General features: G+C 37.9%; 3 protein-coding genes across 13 annotated transcripts in view; 1 reads left to right on the top strand and 2 right to left on the bottom strand.

The window, feature by feature from the left end:
- Positions 1 to 2,754, bottom strand: part of LOC139983580 (phospholipid scramblase 1-like) — a 21,658-nt gene extending 18,904 nt beyond the window's left edge. For all 7 annotated transcript variants that reach the window (XR_011798750.1, XR_011798751.1, XR_011798754.1 and 4 more), the window contains exon 1: positions 2,595 to 2,754. The gene's annotated coding sequence lies outside the window, so the exon portion shown is untranslated. The remainder of the gene's footprint in view (positions 1 to 2,594) is intronic.
- Positions 1 to 17,702, top strand: part of LOC139983582 (phospholipid scramblase 1-like) — a 21,758-nt gene extending 4,056 nt beyond the window's left edge. Inside the window, exons 2-7 of one of the 4 annotated variants that reach the window (XM_071997236.1) lie at positions 7,901 to 8,023; positions 8,873 to 9,068; positions 10,732 to 10,875; positions 11,435 to 11,664; positions 12,586 to 12,706; positions 13,174 to 17,702. In XM_071997236.1, coding sequence (XP_071853337.1) covers positions 8,928 to 9,068; positions 10,732 to 10,875; positions 11,435 to 11,664; positions 12,586 to 12,706; positions 13,174 to 13,383 — 846 coding nt within the window. In that variant the 5' untranslated portion in view covers positions 7,901 to 8,023; positions 8,873 to 8,927 and the 3' untranslated portion in view covers positions 13,384 to 17,702. Of the gene's footprint in view, positions 1 to 7,724; positions 7,858 to 7,900; positions 8,057 to 8,872; positions 9,069 to 10,731; positions 10,876 to 11,434; positions 11,665 to 12,585; positions 12,707 to 13,173 lie in introns of those variants that run through there. The other 3 variants (XM_071997234.1, XM_071997233.1, XM_071997237.1) reach the window with 3 other exon arrangements.
- The window catches only part of LOC139983576 (inositol-3-phosphate synthase 1-A-like), a 40,935-nt gene continuing 32,917 nt past the window's right edge, over positions 14,487 to 22,504 (bottom strand). For both annotated transcript variants that reach the window (XM_071997221.1, XM_071997220.1), the window contains one exon: positions 14,487 to 22,504. In XM_071997221.1, the coding sequence (XP_071853322.1) occupies positions 22,297 to 22,504 (208 nt within the window). In that variant the 3' untranslated portion in view covers positions 14,487 to 22,296.

The following is a 22,504-nucleotide window of genomic DNA, read 5'->3' as shown; positions in this document are numbered from 1 at the left end:
ACAATTATGGAGAGGAACTTTTCATTATATGTGTATATTTACGCATACATGCACAGACGAAATGCATTTATAACATAGGGGGAATATCTCAAAATATTTGATTTATTACAAAACATTATATCTGAGTTTATTAAAAGTGGTACATTTTTATAATTAAAACCCTTAAGTTATAATGTGCAAAAATTGTATTTCATATTTCAAAGTTGAAAATGTGATTTTTTACCATTTTGGCGAAAATGGAGGGGGGGGGGGGCACAACTTGTAATGCCTGAAAACAACCCTCACTGACCCTTAGACCAGAATCCTCTTCCACCATTCTTGTAACCCTGACCCAACTATTATACAAAAAAAAATATATCAGTCGTAATTAAACATATAAGAAAAGAGTGGTATGCATGCACCACTGTACCAAATCTAACGTTAGCACATGTGTTCCTAATACATAGCATCGTAGCACGTAATGTCTAAATAACATACCCAATTTCAAGGGTTTCTTACAAAAATACTGCAGGAAATTTTTTGGAGAACTTTTGATATAATGATTGTGATGCATTAAGCTACCCAAAAATGCATTAAAAGTCTAGACCCGGTGTTGCTGGAACGAAACTGATTTTACAGCCACATTTTGAGCTTCAGCTGATGGCCTAATTGAGGTGTCAAGCTCTGCCGATCACCATACAGTTAGGGTATGAATATTCATGAGCAATAATTCTAACTCTAATTCTAGGGCATTTTGAACTGTTCATTCATGAACTAGCCTCTAAAAAAAAACATTTTTAATATCTGGGGTAAAGCAAATCACAAACATACAATGTACATTTTGTCACCTATATTATTAAATATTCTGACAAAAATTGGCTTTTTTAAGATTTTGCTGTTAGTTTTGCAGTTTGAAACATAAGTTTCAACAATATCCCCTGGAAGATTTAAAGGAGAAACACCCAATGCCCTTAGAATAGCTTGGAATGTAATGACATCATCAGAAAGGAATTTTCTGACAAGTCAATGGTATTCAAATGGAAATTTTTTTCATACTTCAGCATACTTCAGCAGAACATCAAAATTTGGGTGGAAGGCGTGGCTTGAGGCAATTTCATGTACTCTACAGTAAATCTAAAATTCTAAAATCTGCATAATTTCAATGTTCCTTATTAACCAAAGAAAGAGTGGCACAAAATAATAATTTCAAATTAGTGATCACCAAATCTTTCCAAAGGTCTTCATATCCACGTAAAATGTCTGTGGCTTGCTACCGATATCACTCATTATTAGTCGCAACATCAGGACTTTTGCGATTATGGTTTGTCAAGCTCCTAAATAAATGCCACGTACCATTATGCTCGTAGGCATCATCAGAACTTTCAAAGGGGGGGGGGGGGGTGGGGGGACCCAGGCCAAAGCTATATATAGACAGATTGGTGATGGACCAGCATCTTGCTTCTGGAAAGTTGGGAGCTTTGCTACAGTAGTCCGTGCTGAAGCTCAACACTTTTAAACTCAAAGGTTAAAAACAGTGCAGTTATTGGTACTAAACGCCTTCAAGAGCTCTGGACATAATTGGGGAAGCCTTTACAATAATCTACTGCTTTCACAAGAGTGGTATGTGTACGAGCTGGCCTTAGCAAGGAATGTTTGGAACAGACCACATGTATACTGTACCTAGTTCTGTATAGTGTTATTAATGGTACAAGTAGAAGCAGAAAACTTGACATTTTCACTCGATAGTTCAATTTAGGTCAAGGTAATGATGCAATCATTTAATGCATTTCTTCTTGGGGATATGATCATGTTAAGGCTAAAGTCAGTTACTATTGGAAAACTTTTTAACGATCCAGTAGCATGTTCTATTCCGTTTAAATGATTAGGCTGTGTTGCAATTATTGTACATGGTAATCATTATCAAGATAAAATGTCTCATATAATCATTTAATGCATTACATAGTAACCAGTGTAACCAGTGTACAATACATGTGGTGTGCGAGTGAGCTGACCACTACTATTACTAAATCGAAAAAGTGGCGCCTAGCCTATTTGTGTTTTTTTTTTGGTGTATTTTTGTGCATATCCGGGCGCCAGTTCAGATGATCCGAACGCCTGGGGCCAGCTGATTTTCACCCTTGCAGACAGTGACACTCCTTGTCTAGGCTTAAGTTAGTGCATGGGTTCTGGTAGCGGTAAGTAGGCCTAGTCTATGCAATTAACAATCTTAAGCCCTAGAAGTTATCCATCTTTGTAAGCTAGGCTGTAGTATTTCTATGCAATGTCGATTTACCCGTCAAATTGGACACAGGTAAGATGAGAATGCCTAAACACCCTATAGACTCTAGAGTGGACCTACTCTAGAGTGGACCTAGCCTAACTCGTTCTACTAATAACAGGCTCTAGCCTATTGTACTTTGTAGGCCCTAGGCCAATATTACATTGACACTAAATTGTTCTAAATATATCGGTGACGTTTACGAACGGAAAACCAGTCGCAAAAATGATAATTTCTCCATCCAAAACTTTGCCAAATAATTTAACTTTCAGTACTAATGAGACATCTCACCTTTGCCAAAGGTAAAGGATCATAATAATTTAAGATAGTAACTTACCAAATACCTCTGTTGCGATATGGACCTGGCAAGTTAACCTAGTACTATGCTAGTAGTAAACACTATCAGGGATGTGTCTGTTGTGCAACGCTCATGACTGTACGTACAGTGCTAAGTGGTAAACTGTGTTTTGGGAAGGTTATCATCCATCACACGTACGCATACGTAATATGACGATATATTACATACTAGTTCACTCGTCCCGTGCTGTATACAGAACTACGTCAGTGCTTATCATATCACGATACTTGTGAGAGCGCCTAACAATCATTTCATTTATTTGTTTCTCTTCAAAATACAGCTATTCGTGGTCAAGTATTCTTGACAAGCGTAAGCCTCCTTTTATAGATGCTCTATTCATCGATTTTGCTGAAGCCTTTGATAAAATGCCCCATAATGTACTTTTGCATAAATTAACAACTCAATTTAATATTACTGGACCAGTCTGGCACTGGGTCCAGTCTTTTTTGTTTGATAGATTACAAAGAGTTCATTTTTATGGTAATAACCCCTCGTGGGTTAAAGTCAGATATGGGGTACCCCAAGGGAGTGTCCTTGGGCCAACATTGTTCATACTTTTTATGAATGATTTTACAAATAATCTGTCATCTCAATGCTCTTTGTTTGCAGATGATGCTGATTTATAGATACATCCATAGTAATGCCAGTGGCGGAGCGTCCATACAGTCAGGGGGCGGGCGCCCCCATCACCCCCCCCCCTGACGGACTCAAATGGACTGCTGGCGCCCTTAATTTTCAGCTTTTTACCACTTTTTACTTATTCGCGATTATTTACTTTTTTATTACGCTCTCATCTACCTATTGACATTTGTCACATTATCTGCAAATTAGCAAGGCCCGGAAAGGGTCAATTCCGGCGATCTAGGGAGTAACTTTACTCAAAAAAAATTATACGCGATCCGCGCCAACCTGTGGTGGCGCTCCGTTTAGATAGTGTCGAAAGCGCCCCTACAGACCTTTCTCGCCCCCCCCCCCCCGACCAATACCCCTAGCTCAGCCACTGAGTTATGCTGATTCTATTGCATTCAAATTCAGCTTTGGTAACGACGTGCCCGAAAAATATAACCAACATTTTTCGTACGCTTCGCGCGCGTTCAACAAGTTAATGTACATATCACATAGACATGCATCTATTATTACATCGCATGCCAATTACATACAATACTTTGCCGTGTTATTACCGAAATGGCGAATTAGTCGGGCAAGCTTAGAACTTTATTATAATTGCCAAGGAGATATTTTTGAAATTTTTGATTTCCTTTAGCTATACATCATTGCAATTTATTTGTCTTTCAGTAGGTGCCCGAAAAAATTCTCAGCATATTACCCGAATTTTCACAAAAATATTAGGTCGGGGGCTGCAGCCCTCCCCCAGACCCCCCCCCCCTCCCCCCGCGCCTCCTACGCCTCATAGCATGTCAGTACATAGTTAGTAATATTCATATCAATTCCTTAGCGCCATTCCTTGTGCGGCACGCGAACTGAGTTCCACCGCCGCAGTTTAGGCCTATGACTTTACCATATAGACCATTTTCCTACAGCCATAGCGTGAAAAGTTAATACCGAATAAACTTAGTTCAAACGGCACTAAACAGAGAAATGTGTTGTCTCTAAAGTTCTGTTATTTTCTTAACAATACAGTTCAAACTTCCACCGGACTTCGGTGATTTACGATGCAAGGTTAATAAATATCGAACTCAAAACCCTCATTGAAAACACACAGTAAATACTGAAGAAAATCACCATTTGATAGCCGTACTTTGTTTGCGTAACCATCCTCTTGAATATTCATTGACAAATTTAGTTCAAACGGCTTTGGAAAGGATTTTTTCTTAACTTCACATTGATGTTAAATTCATTTTCATTGGTCACTATCTTCAATCGGACCAAGTACAATCCAATCGAATGTCTTCTAAGAAAAATACAAGTTTCGCTTTCTTCGGTGGGCACGGCCGTTACGTAATATGTGTATCCTGTACTCTGCAATAGGGTACAGCTACGCAATGCACAGTGTTCACCTACATCGCCACAGCCGAGTTTCGCTTTCAAAACGTCATATTTTATTGAACTTAATATTATTTCAAAGAAAATGACCGTGGAATATGCATCATAAATATTGAAGCAAGTAAGTGCCAATTAATTTATCTAATGCAATCCTATAATTATTGAAACACCATTTAAGACCCCCTGATGAATGGAATAGTCCAAACAACTTGTCCGCACAGAGCCACAGGATTTTCGGTCAAGGTGATGAGTCATACGCGTTGGTCAGTAAGAGGGCTATTTTGAAGAATGTTTAGTGTGCATTTTAGAAAGAAAGGAATTGATATGAAAGTAAATACAACGAGGAAAGAAGTGGTCTAAGGAAATATATTTCTGGCATGTATTTTGTGCTTGAAAGTTGCTACGAGAGAACAAAAATGTCTCAAAATCGAACAACTCCCAGCTGGAGTAGGTGCAGGCGGAGAGGGTGAGGAGGAAACCTTATGTGGTCAGTTTGTACGCTTGGGGATTCCGCAGTAGTAGGAATCCATAGTTCTGTATACATCATGATATATGTTGCCACCAGATGGAACTTCTTAAAAAATTTCGATTGCTTCATTTTAAAGTTCCCTCTTATTAGGAAATTCGACTGTTCTATCTTCAAATATTATTTTGAAATTCAAGTCAGAATTTCATTTACCGGTATTTTCTTTAAAATTTTCACAACTGAAAGGCGAGTTTTTGTCTTCTCGAAAACCCGAACAGGTTACAAAATTCCACCTAACAAATATATCAAACTAATTTCGACTATTGTGACGTCAACATTTCGGCATCTGAAAGTTTCAAGTGTAACTTATTACTATACCATAACATGCCTATGTCGAAACTTTGACCAGTTATCCCAGACATTCGAACATTTCACTACAGAATATTTACTTCTCTTGAAAATGTGACATTTTTGTCGAAATCGAATTGTTCCCCTCAAGTTAATTTCGTTGAACTTTATGTAGGCTGATGTATTTTTGGTTACTGTGGTGCCCAACTTCAGCGTTGCTAGTTTCGCGTTTTACACACCAAAAAAACGACAAATTTGGCGATTTTCAAATGTTATTGAACTCATGCAGTGATGCCTTCAGTCCTGGTAAAAGAAAAGTGTGTGAAGGTTTATGAAGAGGATTAATCAATTTCCGGCTCAAATTTCTGGGGAGAAAAAAAGCGGGTTCTACTGTAACTCTCTTTGCAAAGATTTTAGATTTTTTATTTTTTTTTATTTGGGGGGGAGGGTGGGGGTATTTAATAATTAGTTATTGTTTTGTGTGTACAGGGACCACAGTGGAAATAGCTGGGCTTTAGTCTGCTGGTTACACTTAACTGTGTTAAATATCCCTACGTATACACCATCTGTATTGTATTCAATATTTGTCTATTGTATTTTGGTGTGAGATACATCAAATCAATATTTTTAGTATACCACGTACGTTTCACTCCCTAATGTTCATATGAGTAACGAATTGCAAACCCACGCCCAATTCCGACATAAACATTTATGGCCAATTGTCATAAAATGACAGTAAATCGATCCGTTTATTTTGTTTTCACCCGATTTGGTCGGCGTTACAAAATATCTGCGAGAAGTAGGAAAACAATTTGGGATAAGGGACAAAGGCTTGCTTCAGCGGTTAGAGTGTCCGCCTCATAATCCTTAGGGTCCAGTATCAAAATTCCCCCATGAGCCAGATTCTCTTGACCTATTCAAAAATCTGCTGCGGCAGTGGTGATGTGAGTCTTCCGTAGATTTGGTATATCTGGTTTGTGAACTTGGGGAAATGGTTTGTTTCTGTTCTTCACTTGGTTGCGAAACAACTTTGTGATCGTCATGGCTGCACTGCAGTGATGTCGAACAGGGGGGGGGGGGCGTTGCCTATACCTCTAACAGTATTTGAGGAAGTGGTTAGATGCTGGGGCATACAGTTCTCTCGTCCGTCGGATGGGGTCGTGAAATGGTGGTCCCGGGAGCAGTAATGGGAGCGAATTCACACCCCTGACTCGTTATCTGCTGAACACTTATCGAAAAGAGAAGGCTTGAAATAAAAGTCGGTGCATCCACGAACTAACACTGAGAGGGTCTCAAATAAGCTACTATATGTAAGCTAGGCTTCCTGGTCCTTGGGTCTCTAAACTAAACTGACACTAGTGAGGTAGGTAGTCCATATGGTCGCACCAACCCAGCTAGCCTCCTGCACCAACACTAACGATATTAATTTGGGTCCGCCCCTGCCAAACTATATAGCTATTCTTTGCGTTTATATTTCTGTTACCGAACTGCAGTGGCGATGCCAGACATTTCAATTTGGGGGTGGGGGGGGGGGCACAACACTTAATCATGGGGCACAATGTTTATTGGGAAGGCCGTCCTGGGGATGGGGTCTAAGGGTATGGGGACACTGTCCCTAAATTGTGTTTTATTAACTAAGGGTCTTAACATGCAATCTGGTGCTATATTTTGCAACTTGCAGTAACTTTATTTTCAAGAATTTTCGGGCTTAGTCCGTCCGATATTTATGTTTTTAATTGAGGTGGATAAAAAAGTTATACAAAAGAAGGAAATTAACCGTCTTGCTTTGATAATGTTTGTAACTAAGAGGTGTTGAAAATTAAAATTCATGCAGGGTAGTAGCGCGATTCACGCCGGGCCACTGTGACCTTGTTTTAGTGAGAAAACAATTATAACTGCATGGTTATTGTGATGGTCGGTGGAAAGATGTTTTACAGAAGACAGAAAACCTTTCGTCCCCCTTTGTGCACTTTTTTTGTTTGAGTAATGTTTTTTAACACTACAAATCGCATCTATGGTGGGAGGGGGGGGGGGGGCACCTGGGAGCACAATTAATTTGGGCGGGCACGTTCCCCACCCCCAGGCCACCCATTTATGACGCCACTACCGATTGAAGTAAATATTTATATTGCCTACTCCTTCCCCCCCCCCCCAATTGTCATAATATTTATGACTGCTTTTCAGTATTCTGATATCAATCGAGCGATCGAGTAGGTGTCATGATTTGGAGTTTTGGAGGACCCATAATGCATCAGACTTTAGGAGGAACAGGATTGCGCAAGGAATTAATTGTTCCAACAACCGATGTTCTAGTCAATTTTCAGAAGGTTTTTAACGCATGTGTAATGTCCTCGATTGACTGGCACTCAGTTTATAACTACTAATTACGATTGCTACTTCCGATCGTTCCACTTGTTAGATTGCGTAAGTAACTTCTCCCCTCACATTTCGTCATTGTTATTTTTAGAAACAAGAATTTGAGCTCTGTCTGCAAGTACAAAGTCCGGTGAAGTGAGTCGCACACATCGAGGCAAGGGAGATCTAAGGGAACCGTTTTAGACAGTTAGTCAGAGTGTGGTGGTAAGCATATGTAAGGGATCCATGGTGACACCAACACTACCATGTAATATGAATTTGATTAATACAAGCGCCAGAAATATCGCAACTTTGCATTCCTGCCAAATTGAATTTTGTTACGAAAACGTCAATAGTAATGGTTAGGCTGTTTACATTTAGGCTTTAGGCTAGGCCAACACTAAGTTAGGCTGGCTGGTGATTCCCTTAGAAATGTCCACAGTGACCTTACACAGAAGTAACGTGTTGCACCCAATTCTAAAGTTCGGTGCCCAGTGGAACGAATTTTCAAGATATGTAGGGCTATACTGTAGACTAGGAGCTATGTTACAATATGACTTATGACAGTAACACTAACAGGTACTGAATAAGCTACCTGTCATATACTTACCATAACTTAGGCATCTATATATTTATCTTAAACTAAAACTAAAAGAAACAAAAGGATTAAAAGTTTTGATATCGATAACCTGTCCCTAGGCTAGACAGCACCCACCCCTTTTACTGAATCATCACCCAAAAACTTCATAACATTTTCATAAGTAGGCCTAGGGGCCTACGTAGAGCCTATATGTTTTTTAATATTTGTTAGGCTATTATGTTTTGTGTCACCAGACTATATTTCTAAAGATGAGTCAGGTAAACCGGTTGCATCAATATTGAGGTATTGAATTTATGTATTCATTCTATGATATGATTAAAAATCCAGAGCTGATAACCATGCACTCAAGTGTGTTACTATACATGTAACTTGAATGTTCCTACACTTAAAGAGTTCTTTTGCAGTCTCTGTTCATGTACATGTATAAACAGCTTCAAGTAAGATGGGGTATTTTTTTGTCTCTCGATCTTGTTGGTTATACAGGAAACAGTTTTAAGTTTGAGATACAATATTCTAGTCCAGCCTTCCCATACCAAACATGGCAGAAACGTTTCAGTATGGGTCATTAAAAAATGAGGTTGTGACAATCCCACCAGGACGGGGACAACCACCATACCAACATGGGGGACAACCAGCGCCTTCAGCTGTTGGACAAATACAATGGATGGCACCACCGCCCGTAAGTGTATTGGACCCATTGTAAACAGAAAATAGGCCTAATGTAAATATTTCACTTTCAAGCTTAATCTGTCTGCTCATAACTTAGGCACTCTGGCTGTAATATTCCCAGACTGACCTGCAACTTCCATGCAACAAAGGTATAAAGTTCTGCAATGAAAATTGTGTTGGCCTATCTTTGTTTCTGTACACATGACCTCAGTACTTTCACAACTCACTGCGTGCTTTTGAAAACACACTTCCATAATCCTAAAGTTACTACACAAGTTGTGGAGAGTAAATCATTCCTTGCCCTAGATACTACAGGCCTTAATGATGAAAACCCTATATACCCATCTGCCATCAATCTTCACTGATGATGCATCACTTAAAGGTCTTCTGTATAGACCCCAACTATAGCATGCTATCATGGAAAAGTTTCTTGAGATTACGTAATCGACCTGCCTAATCAGGCGCGTAGCCAGGAATTTGCCAAGGGAGGGGCGAAACTGAAGATTTGGCAATGCAAACTATCTAAGCGTAGCGCCACCGGTTGGCGCGAAGCGTACAAGAAAATTTTGGCTGAAAATGCCTCCCAGATCGCTGGAAATGGCACTTCCCAGGCCATGTAAGTTGCATCTTAAGAATTTCTCTTTCGAAAATACTAGCGATATCATAAAAACATAAAAAAAATTTTTAAAAAATATGCTCAATATGCCCCCTTCGCCCCCCCCCCCCCCCCCTTGGCTACGCGCCTGCCTGCCTTGGTCGTAAAATGACCTCTCTTTACCAATTAGTCTGCAATGCCTCACCATATACTTTTTCTTGTATGAGGGTCTTTGTGTGAACGCTGTATGATTAACTACATATGTAGACATGAACATATTTCCACACAGTGTTTACACAAAGAGCCTAATGGTGTTAAATAGCAATGCAGGCTAATCATAGAGCCTGAGGTGGATTTACGACCGTGGCAGGTCGATAAACTAATCACAAAACTTTCCTAGCTATAGCATGCTATAATTGGAGCCAATAAAGCAGATTCTATTCGTCTCTTCATCCCCTTTTTATATGACAGAAACAGTGGTTATCCACCACCACCCCTTATAGTCTGAGCCTCTAGCTGGCTTCTTCAGTGTTCCCCTCTGATTTTGATCACTATTAATGATAGTAATTACTAAATAATAAATTAATAGTAATTATGTAGTGAACCTGCCTGTACCTTCTACTACTCTTTTGCAACACCTCTTTAATACTCTGCCAGGGTCATTGCTGCTTAAAATGTTAACACCTTTTCCCTACTTCTTGTTTAATTTCTTTTGGGTAGAGAACATTTCTTAAAAAATGTTGCCAAAATTAACAGTTTTTTCAACATCTCCTAATGTTAGCATTTTGAAACTTCAGTTCAAGAATAAGTACAGAATTTCACCATAAACTGATGGGTTTGAACTCCTCCTATTTTAGACACTGGATTGACAAATTTGCAGCACCATTAAATTAAGTTTATAACCATAATTTCTCTTCAGTCTAGAAAGAAGAAAGAAATTTCTGATACGATATATACTGTACATACGGAGTAGATAAATCGTAGGCCTGTGCATTTGTCGTAAGTCTCTCTATCATAGAGTCTATAGGGACATTTTTGACTTGGTTCTGCTAACAATCTATGTTTATTTTACCAACAGTCTATTCCTGGATGTCCCCCTGGCCTTGAGTACTTGACACAGTTGGACCAGATACTTGTTCACCAACAGGTGGAACTCTTTGAAGCTTTCACTGGGATTGAGACCCAAAATCGTTACCAGATTAAGAATGCTCTTGGACAGCAGGTAAGTGTATCCGGTCTGAACAACAGACAACAAAATATGGCACAAGGACACAACATTTGGTTACCAAGTTTTTTTGAAATTTGATCGTAGGTTTTAACGGTTGAAGGGACAGGGAAGTCAATGGGTGAGCCTGTGAAAGAGAGGGTATATCTTGGGGGGGCAGCGGGGCCAGGGAATTGGGGGGAGTAGTGAAGTCTTTTTTTTTGGATAAAATGTAAGCTCTCGTTTGGGATAAAAACTTTTAGGCACTTCATCGCATAGATATTGATTACATGTACATACTGCAGCATTGATGTACAGTACAAGTGTTATCTTAATGTGGCAATGAGCCGTGCACATGGAACCCTTCTGAGGTACATAAAAGAAAACAAAATCAAAGGATGTTGCTTCAAAACTGGTAGTTATTAATTGCTCAAGGTAATAATGCATTGCAGCTCAGATGCCGGCCTGTACCTGTCCCACATTATGTTTTTCCAAACCATTCCTGCTTAGTGTTACCATGCCTGCCACAGAGTACATTTGGCATAAGCATGACCAATTCCACCTTTGATTTTTAAAGGTTTTCTTTGCCTTCGAGGAGTCTGAGCTGTGCATGAGGCTGTGTTGTGGCCCTGGGCGGGGCTTTACGATGCATGTCGTCAACAACCTGAACCAAGAGGTTCTGAGGATGGTACGGCCATTCCAATGTTGCTCGGGGTGCTGCTGGTGCGCAGGGAGCTGCGACCATTGTTCCCGCACCATCGCTATTGAGTCTCCTCCTGGCCAGCCGATAGGACATGTCCGGCAGAGGTAACATTACGATCATCCCTGCCTGTAGCAAATACCACTCGAGTCCCCTGCTTTGGGCTAAAATTAGGGGAGAATGAATATATCTAACCGAGTTTGTAATGCTCTGCTCAAATTCATGATTAAACACACTGCATACTATTGCAGTTGTCAAGTCAAATTTTGTCTTCACACACGGAGAGTAGTGCTGGCCATTAGAGCACTTGTGTTTCCAATCATATGGTGGCTGGTCAATTAAGTAGGTGCACTCATGGATGAATCCTAATGACAGTATTTCGGATAGCCTATATGGTATCAAGTAACTAATGATTCATGCTCGAGTGAATTTGAGGACGACTGTTTTTCTATAGCCAGGCTTTACCGTCATGAATTGGCGTAGTTTAAAAAACGACCGTCATGACTGTATTGAGAAGGATGTTTGCCAACCAATCTAGATATGTGTTATGAATTTACACCGGTCTGTGGCAGTCGGCAACAACGGATGTTCATTCTTACTAACCAGCACCAATCGATCGTAGGTCAATCCACGGGTACCTCTTTTGTTTCAACCAATACTTAAAATGTACATCAGTAGAGGAGAATTTCCGAACATTTTAATAAATCAATAACCTTATTCATCCCTTGAAATTTGCCATGATGTATTAAATGTTTATTCGTGACAGGTCATATATTTCTGTATGATTGATATTGTGTGAAAGGTCGTACTCCTGTATGTTTGTTACGTACACTAGCTCTAGGTATCCTAGGCGGACAACTGATTATTGTTTATTCCAAAGAAGGAAGTCATGTTTCATTTTTCGTAAAATTAAGGGTAATACCCTCTGTGAGATTGGTATATTTTGTTATTTTCCATTCACAGGTAAGTGTCAACCAAAGACCGCCCACACTGTAACATTCATTCATTTTGTTTCTTTTAATCCGCAGGGGAAGTTCATGGAAGGCCCATTATGAGATTCTCGATGCCAATATGGATCCCGTCTTGAAAATACGTGGACCCTGCTGGTTTTGCCAGGGTGTCTGTTGCACTTGTGACGTTGACTTCAAGGTAAGTAACCTGTTATGTTATCTCGAAAACTCGGAGAATCGCTTGAGGTATCAAAGCGTAAGTTATGACCCAATGCAGTTAGTTACCAGCTTATCAGTCTGTTATCGATAACCATCTAGTAAATTGTGCAACAAACTCTGTAAATATCATACACAATTTAACATTGAAATATGCTAGGAAATCAAGTGATTGTCAACCATGTTCAGACTTTTGATGCGAGTAGTCGCTGCCATGTTTACTACGTCTGTCCCAGTTACAGGTGATTAATTCGTTTCGTCGAGCTTATATTCCTCAATCGCTGCCCAAACGATCTGGAATTTGGAAACCCAAACAAATATCATCACTAACGATACGGAAGAAAATTGATAATTAATGACCATGACTGTGGCATATGTTTTCTTGCCAAAAGAATCATGTGTTTTTGTTTTTGATAATATTTTTTTGTTTTTTTACTTTTGTTTGACAAGGTACTGTCTTTGGACGAGGACCATGAGGTTGGTAATATTACCAAGCAATGGGCTGGATTTGCCAAGGAATGCTTCACCAAAGCTGATAACTTTGGAATTCAGTTTCCGATGGACCTCGACGTCAAAATGAAGGCTACGCTGTTGGGGGCACTCATCCTAATTGAATTCATGTTCTATGAGCAGAAGAAGAACAAGAACAACAGATATTAGATCATTCATTGATTGGAGGGTAATTGTTCAATTTGTATCGGCATGGATGGTTTCTACTTTTCTCCATATTTTAATGTCGATCACAAGAGATTTTTTTGCTTCACTGGTGACCCTTTCAAGGCTTTACTTTGACAAATCTGTGTATTATAAATTGAAAACAGTTCCCAGAACTGTATGTACATAAGATAATGCAAGCATACCACATGTTTTGGTTTATATGCAGTGTTACCTCACTCAGTATTCACTCCAAGAGTCACCAACAAAAGTGAAAGACATGCAGATTGTTCACTGATTTGTGAAAATTTTTCCATAGTATTCGTTAACAATGAAATTTGAGTTATTTTTCTAGAAGATAGATAAAAACATTGGGCCTCTTCCACTAAAGCGACGTGATAAAGTCTTCCATAAGCAAAGTATGTACAAAGATGTGGCAGCTATCAAGACTCCCAAGCCAGCTCGTCCATCCACCCTTCTATCAGCCTGTATGTGCTGTGTCGACCTTGCTCATAGGTACCACTCATTAAAGCAGTAACAGGCACCGTTAGTAGGAAAATATGATTAGAGGTTGTAGGGATCAGGGAGCCTGCACTACCCACGGTTGCCAAGCATAAGTCTGATTTACATCACGTACTGAAGTTAACATGAACTCCTTAAAAAGGGGACACAGTGATGTACTTGACCTCAGGCCCTGACCTAGTTCTATCTGCTGCCCTCTGTCCATGCCTGCATTGAGTTTGCCTTGCGACATTTGCATTATACTCTGTCAATGTATCATGTTCTGTCTAAAGATTCACTGATGGTTATTTGTAAGTTTATTTGATTGAATCAAACACTATTCTAGGTCCAGCTAGATTGATTGCTATGTTAAGAGATGACTATAAAGTCAGAATTTGAGTCTTTCATATAACACACTATGAATAGAAGATAGACACGTGTGTGTGCGAGAAGTATTTGTCTAGCTAACAGTTTATACTCTGGAATGCTCCTTTAAGGCTAAATAATTGATGTTGATGATGGTGGTGGTGATGATGGTGGTGTTGGTGATGATGATGACGGCAATGATGATCCTTATTAGTGCAGTCCTAAATGTTCAAAATCCCATGTTCTTTTTTTTTTTTTTTAATGATCATAAATCAATCAAAATGTGTTTCTAAATAAAATGAAACTGTTAGCAAACCGCTTATCCATAAAAAAAAAAACCTGTATAAGAAGAATGTGTAAAAGTAAGTGGGCCTGACGTTTCAATGCTAGCAGGATCTTCTTCAGAGGCTGAACGACAGAGTAACAGCAAATACTGTTACTTTTGTTAACGGTTTGCTAACAACTGTTCCTGTTAATTTCATATAAAGAACAGGGAATCCTTCGTCACATTCAACACCAGAGATGTCCTTAATATATTTGTAATTGATTTTAAACAATGTAAACATGTTTGAAGCATATTTTATTTTTTTTTATACATTTTATATATTTTATACATTGGTGCCAAGTCTATATTTTCAAACTTTCCAAAATATATTAATCAGGTTTACGCAGGGATGAGACTGAGCCGGGGAAAAAAAATCTGAAATTTATTGATCGCCGTCCTGGGGGAGGGGTTTAAGGGGAGGGGGTGTCCCCCTCCCCTTTAGAATTTTTTTGTCAGGTAAGGAGGGCTTAAATGCAAAATGGTGGACTCTAGATGGAATCTATCACATCACGTAACTCGCCCAAAAATTGTGGAGTTTCTGCTTGTATAATTTATCCATTAGCTTTTTTGAACCAAAAAAAGGCTTTTTTGCTTGCTTTGTGCTACTTGATTCCACCACTGGTCAAATTCGGTGTTCCTTCCCTTCACAGTCCAGCATGTTCGGCACAAAAAACAAAAACAAAAACCAAAAAAAATTAAATAAAAAAATAATATAAAATAATAAAAATCGCGAATTACGAGAACAAACGCGAAAATGAAAAAAAAAAAAATCTGAAATCCGCGTTTCCGCGGAAGAGTCTCATGCCTGGGTTTACGTCAGCTCTGAAAGTACTATTTTAAATGTTTTAAGTACTTAAACTGTATCTTTGTGTAATTCGTAAGTGTTATTTTTTGTTAAGTATGTGAAGAAATTGCTTTACACTGTCACTCTTGCTATATACTTTGATGTCTAAGCGCTGTGGGTATACATGACTGTAGCCTGCTGAGAAAGTTTCATGCCTGTAATTTCATGAGAATAAAGTTCTTTACAAAAGATAAATTCAGTTGAGAGTCATCTCGAGCCAGTTATCCGCTAAGATCCATACCTCGCCAACGTTATAGTGAGAAATGTGTGCCCTATGGTTTTTGGCACGGACCTTATGAACATAAATATGGTTTTGTTGTCAAACGTAAAAACTTGTACCTTGCAAATAACTTCGCAACATGTCGAATTGTAACCAAACTTGGTATACAGTTGTAGGTTAATAGTTGGTCCCATGCAAATTCTGGGCCCATTTTTGGGTCACGTCGGGCCATATTTCACTTCCACCTCAAATACATTTTTGGGACACATTCTTTGGGACCGAAATTATGAGGCCCAATATATTTTGGGACCATTTGGGACGAATTTGTTGTTCAATTTTGGAAGGGGTAAATTTAATTTAGAGCCATGTTGTTTGGGCCAAATATTTTTGGGACCATTTATTGCAATAACTACACAAGCATATTTAAATTGGGTATTATTTAATACCCAAACAGGTCACAAATACACTTATATTCCCAACTCAGATTGATTAAAGTTGTGCTATGATGTCACAAAAGAGCGATGAGTATACAAAATTGCAAAAATGACAATCTTATATCATTAAATATTTTGATATTATAATATTCCACATCTTTTTTTTTATCCAGAATATGTTTTGATGGTTCGATGGCTAGTTTCGTATCTACTATACTATTACTCATGAGTCACATTCTCGGCATAAATATGCACAGCTAAATTGATTTCACCTTCTGTTTCGTGACATGAGATATCCATAGTATATATATAAATTGTGCTGTATTATGGGTAACATTTTTATGGCCATTCTTAACTGTGAGGACTTGAAAGAAAAGCCAAGAGAATTCAAAGTCCCTCGATCCTTCCAATATGTCTCCACATCGAGATATACCAGCCTCCAGACATGACATTTAAACTAGGTTATATCCCAACGAAATATGTTGAGTTTCTGCTGGTGTAGCGAATAAATCACAAACATTTCTTAAGTGCAACAAAAAATAGCATTTACACTTTCTATTGGATTCCCCAGTCAACATGTATTTTTTCAAATGTCCATTGTTTATTACACACATGTAGTAAATCCTGTCACCCACCTCTCCCTCCCACACCCACCTCTCCCCTCCCGCACCCAGCTCCGCCACCCACCCTGATGATGGATACTTTAAAGAAAATATTGCTTTAAGAAAAACAAACTAACCTTGACAATCCCTTGCAAGAATAAAAATGAAATAAAGTGTTTCCTTGTAAGAATACCAGTATACAAGCTACAGTTTACAAAGAATAACAGCATACAATGTACAGTTTACAAAGAATAACAGTATACAATCTACACTGTTTACAAAGAATAACAATGTACAGTTTACAAAGAATAACAGTGTACAATCTACACTGTTTACAAAGAATAACAGTGTACAATCTACACTGTTTACAAAGAATAACAGTGTACAATCTACAGTTTACAAAGAGTAACAGTATACAATCTACACTGTTTACAAAGAATGACAATGTTGTTTACAAAGAATAACAGTATACAATGTACACTGGTTACAAAGAATAACATTGTACAATCTACACTGTTTACAAAGAATAACTGTAAGTGGACTTATATATTTTTCTTCATTTCACTGCAGGTGTTTTCATTTTTGCCTAATATATGGATCATGTCCCACTCGTCCCAGCCTGTTTTACATTGGACGATACTATTCAATAATAGAATGGTATCCAGTTTAAGAAAGGTAAAAGGTCAACAAAAAGGTTTTATAGAGATTAATAAAAATAAAAATAATATTAATTCACTGAATTAAAATAGGTTAGGGATGTGAATTACGTTTCATTCTTAAAATAATTTGATAACGACAAAACAATTTTTGTTTTAGATTCTACACAAAAGCAAAACACCCATCTCTTAATACTGGAATATACCAACTGGCGACGAGCTGGACATGATTCCCCTTTGTAAAATGAGAGCCTGGAGGAAGGAAAGTTGTCACTTCTGGAGTTACTTTCCATAAAATGAAGTTGGAAGAAAAAGAAATTAAATCATAATGCAACAAATAAACACAGACAATGTAGACGTCTACAGCATATATAAAAGGCTGTGGCTATTCTTACGACTAGTCGTAACAATTATTTATAAACTATTCTTACGACATCGGCGAATTCATGCGCAGTAAAGTAAATAAAGCAACTGCCCATGTAGTAGGGGTAAACCTAACCCTAACCCCTAACCTAGCCCTAACCCAACCCTTAACCGGAAAATATTGTTACTCCTAGTCCTAAAAATAGTACTCCTAGTCCTAAAAATAGCCACGTTAAAGCACCTGTGCATGCGTAAAAGGGAATTATTGTTACTCCTAGTCGTAAAAATGGTACTCCTAGTCCTAAAAATAGCCACGTTAAAGCAACTGTGCATGCGTAAAAGGGAATTATTGTTACGACTAGTCGTAAGAATAGCCACTTTTGCATATAAAAACAAAGCACACGTTTTGTGAAACAGTTTATAGAAAGGGTGGGTGACCATCAAAACCCTATGGAGAGAAACTAAACACACACAAGATATTGACGTTATCTAATATATAGAAGATAGGTTTATCCATCCATAGACACTACACTTTTGTGTTATAAAACTTCCTTTGTCAATAGCAACTACCGATACAAAGTATGAAAATGAAATTTGAATATACAAAACTGTCATTTAAAATGAGAGATATTGTTGAGAGCACACAAACTAATCATGTCAATTAAATTTGTAAATGTCTAATTCTGCAGGTTTATGAAAATTTTACACAGAGAGACCAGATGAATGAGACCAGATGAATATTAGTTTCTAAATAGAAAACTTTAGTGTTAGTAATATTTCTATAGTTGAGGCTTATAAAATATATTCAGTTGTCTGATGATTGCTCAACGCGTGAAACTAAGTAACAACTAGTGTTCCACTAGTCTCAACTATATAAATATATATACATACATACATACATACATACATATATATATATATATATATATATATATATATATATTAGCTTAGGAGTAACAGGAAAGTGTGTGGGGAAGTAACCCACGTGGTCTGTGATTTACCATAAATAAATACATGGAAGTTAAAGATTATTGCACAATAGGGAGAGAGAGAGAGAGAGAGGTGGAGAGAGGGAGAAATAAATAAAATAGTGCGCTGACAGTATTTGGTTGGATCATATCCAAATGTTTGCTAAAAGTTGTCACAAACAAGTTTTCACGTTAGTGGTAATGTTACGTACACTCAGTTACTTTATACAGTACAGCAATAATTTATAATGAAAATAATGACCAAAAAAGGACTTGTGACAGCAGCCTCACTATTCTAGTAACTTAATATACCTCACAACTTTACATGACAATGATCCACTTTACATATTTCATTAACTTACAAACAACAAAGTACGCAACATGAATTCTAGTAATGAACTTGTCAATAAGCCACAAACTGCTACCTATGTTCAATCTCTGAGAGATGAGAATACCAGCCCAAGATATTCTAACAGACAGGTTGGACAAACCCCTAGTGGCTCCCCAATAGTCAAGGTTGACATGCAAACACTTCCAGGCACTTTCCACTTTTGGGTTGTGCTAGCAAACCTTAAATTTGTGTGGGGTGGGGTGAGAGGGGGAGGGAGAGGATGTTGTCTCAGTGTAGCACTGGAGAGGTAAAACCAAACCAAGCCTTTTATTAGTTTTTAATTATAGTAGTTATTAATTAGTAGTAATTATAGTTTGTAAAACAAGAGGTGACCTGTCCAAAATTCTGACCAGAAGATACATTTATGAATTTTATTTGTTATCATTTTCCATTATTATTATTTTTTTATTTTTTTTAAAGATTTTGAAGACTTTGTCAAAGAGATGAGAGTATAATTTCATTATATTTTGTATACATGCAATACTTAATTTTTTTTTTTTTGCAAGAACAAGAAGACGACAAAGAAGGAAAAAAAAACAAGAAAAACAAAAACCAAGTTTCCTATGTTTTCTAGCTAATGACAGAGCACACAGGATATAGTCAACACAAGACAAGAAGTGAGGCAAAAAAACGATATAGAGGTATATGAACGCAGCTTTTGCGTTTTGCTTTGGAATTGCGCTATATAAATAATGTAAAGTATCGGTTTACAAAATACCATTTGATTTTCTTCATGCACTTATTACAAATATTTGTTTATTTATTTATTTATTTATTTATTTTTATAGAATGTAATTCTCCTTCACCAGCTACATCTATTGTTACTATTTGATTTATTCCTTCAAAGAAGATTAAAAATAATAAGTGTTCAAAAATTTTTGAATACTTGTATGTAAATTAATAACTTAGAGACCTGGCAGGGATTCAAAGGTTTCCTTTTTTATTTTATATTTCTCTGACTTACAAACAGAGGAAATAGCCAGTACCTCAAAAACATGTTTGCATATGTTTTTCACGACATGCAAATTAAGGAATCCCGGTACAACTGAAAACCGTATGCTACCATACCACATTCAACAGCACACAGCAGGACCACGATGATTACTGCAAGAGAAAAAGGTGCACTATACAAACATAACACCCACATACATGATACAATACAATGACAACTTTGAGAGTCCAGAGAATGCTAAAACAATAGTTTCCATTATAAATTCATACTAAAGATGATTAAAATAAAAGTTGGTCATGAACGGGGAGCTAGCAATAATCATTTATGTTGCTTTAATAAGAGACATTCCAGCATCCTTGTTAATATCTAATTAGTCAATATGTTAACATAAATTTAACGTTGCAGAGACATATTCAAAATTTATGAAATTGACACAGGGCTTGTTTCTGCAGCCTTGTGGCCGAGAACAAGTACCTCATGGGCTAAACAGATAATCCAGTGCAACTGAGTCGACTGAATCTGTTTGTCAACAAGCACAACATTGTTAAATGTTTCAGAAACTTAAATGTTAGAACCTGTTACATTGAAAACAAAAGAATTTTATGAACCCTGACATTGTAAATGTTTTCTACTTTATCTACTTTGTTCAAACGATTTTTAAATGTAGCCAACCATGACACCTCTCCTCTCTAGCATTCCTCAGTTATTACATGAACACCGAACTATCTTAAAAATGGTTTGTTTTTTTCTGCGTTCCCCCCCCCCCCCATGTCGTTCAGTCAATACCCTACGCAGGGTGAAATCAGCTGGGCTGTGGTGGAATGTGTATCCAAGCTATTGTTATATTGTGATTAGACTCCATAGACTTCAAATTATAAACATCCCCCTTCAATCGTGTACGCTCCCTTTAACTCATTTTTTTACCCATCTTAAGCCATTTTAGTATAAACTGGAATGCTTTCAACTTAATAAATTGACAAACTTTGAGTGATTTGTTAGCAGTATGCCCTGATTTACATGAAACATTATTAAGATAAATAATCACAACATCATGACCTTCTAACTGACCCCCATTTCGGTGTCCCCTCGGTATTTGAACTTTCACAAAGCCTGCTGTTAAGACCAATTAGAGTCTGCTCGAAACCTCTCCAAGCACACAGAGTTCTTTGACAGGTGATTGAGAGAGAATCATTATGTGATAAAAAACATAAAAACGACACCATCTTTCCACTAATTGTCTACCTGGGTGTGTAAATTATTTGCATGCTTTTATCTGTTACCGTTCGGTAACAGTGGTCTTTGCAAAAATGAAAGTTTGAAGGTTTGGATGTGAATGCAAATTATTTTAAAACACTGTGCACTTCATTTTAAATTAGCATTCCATCTATAACCACCGAACCGATTCTACACAGCGATAAGCTCTGATATAACTTGCTGGCACTATGATCGCAAAATTTTAAATATTATTATTACAATATTAGAATATGTAAGATATCTTTGATATAAATCTGCCGGCTGCAAAAATGTAAAATAACTAAAATCGCTTCAATCACCCCCCCCCCCCCCCACCCCACCGTATTTGGAAGTTTTAAATGTACCACTTCAAATTAATAGCCGATGTTAGAGACTAGTATGTGTGTAAATCTGAAGCAGGTTAATTTTTGCATTTTGGTTGTTCAATATCAGCCAGCATTTGTTCAGAATAAAATAAAAAATAAAATAAAAATGATAATATAGTAGCAACAAGAGAATACATATTCCAAACTTGATACACACAAGGACAGACAATTCTTTAAAATAATGACATTTATGGCTGATTTTTAGCAGCTTTTTTAAAGCTTTCTCTGTAGTACAAAATAACAACCCAAACATTTATGCAAATATGGTTGGCGATTTAGTCAAATGCTGTTAGTTACAAACAGCGAATCCCAACTGACCGCCTGCTTGCTTGCGCAAGGTTTGTAACAATTCATAAATAAAAATTAGCCTATCATTCACCAAGAGTGCCAGCAGCAGTGTTTACAGAAGCACACACCTAACCGGCTGCCTACCATTGATAACGATACATTCCCTGCGAAGAAAGGGAAAACCTGCTACGATACAATACAGACACAATGTTACATTGCTCATCTCTGGGTACAAACACCGTTAACGTTTTCACTTACATCTATTACACAAGGCGCGCATGCTATCTTCACCGTTGAACAACGCTACCACGAAGTTCCCGTAGATAAACATCCTGGTATCAATATTAGACTGCAAATATATCGAGATCAGAATCCGTTACCATAGTTACATTAACGTTGCGTCGCATGGCCGTTGGCACGGACGCCGTTCCCATTCGGATGAGCAGGAAGTGAACTGTGTTCCTTGCCGTTGGACATTCTCTGTTTCTTCGTCACCGGTTCGGTCGTGGTCTCCTGGTGGGGATTGGTCCGAGAGGTGGGTAGTTTGAATTTGTGTTCCAGCATCATGTGGTTGATTGGAGCCAAACCAAGGCATGCT

The sequence above is a fragment of the Apostichopus japonicus genome, chromosome 16, assembly GCF_037975245.1.
Source record: "Apostichopus japonicus isolate 1M-3 chromosome 16, ASM3797524v1, whole genome shotgun sequence".
Classification (NCBI taxonomy): Eukaryota; Metazoa; Echinodermata; class Holothuroidea; order Aspidochirotida; family Stichopodidae; genus Apostichopus; species Apostichopus japonicus.
This window is presented reverse-complemented; position numbering and strand designations above follow the sequence as displayed.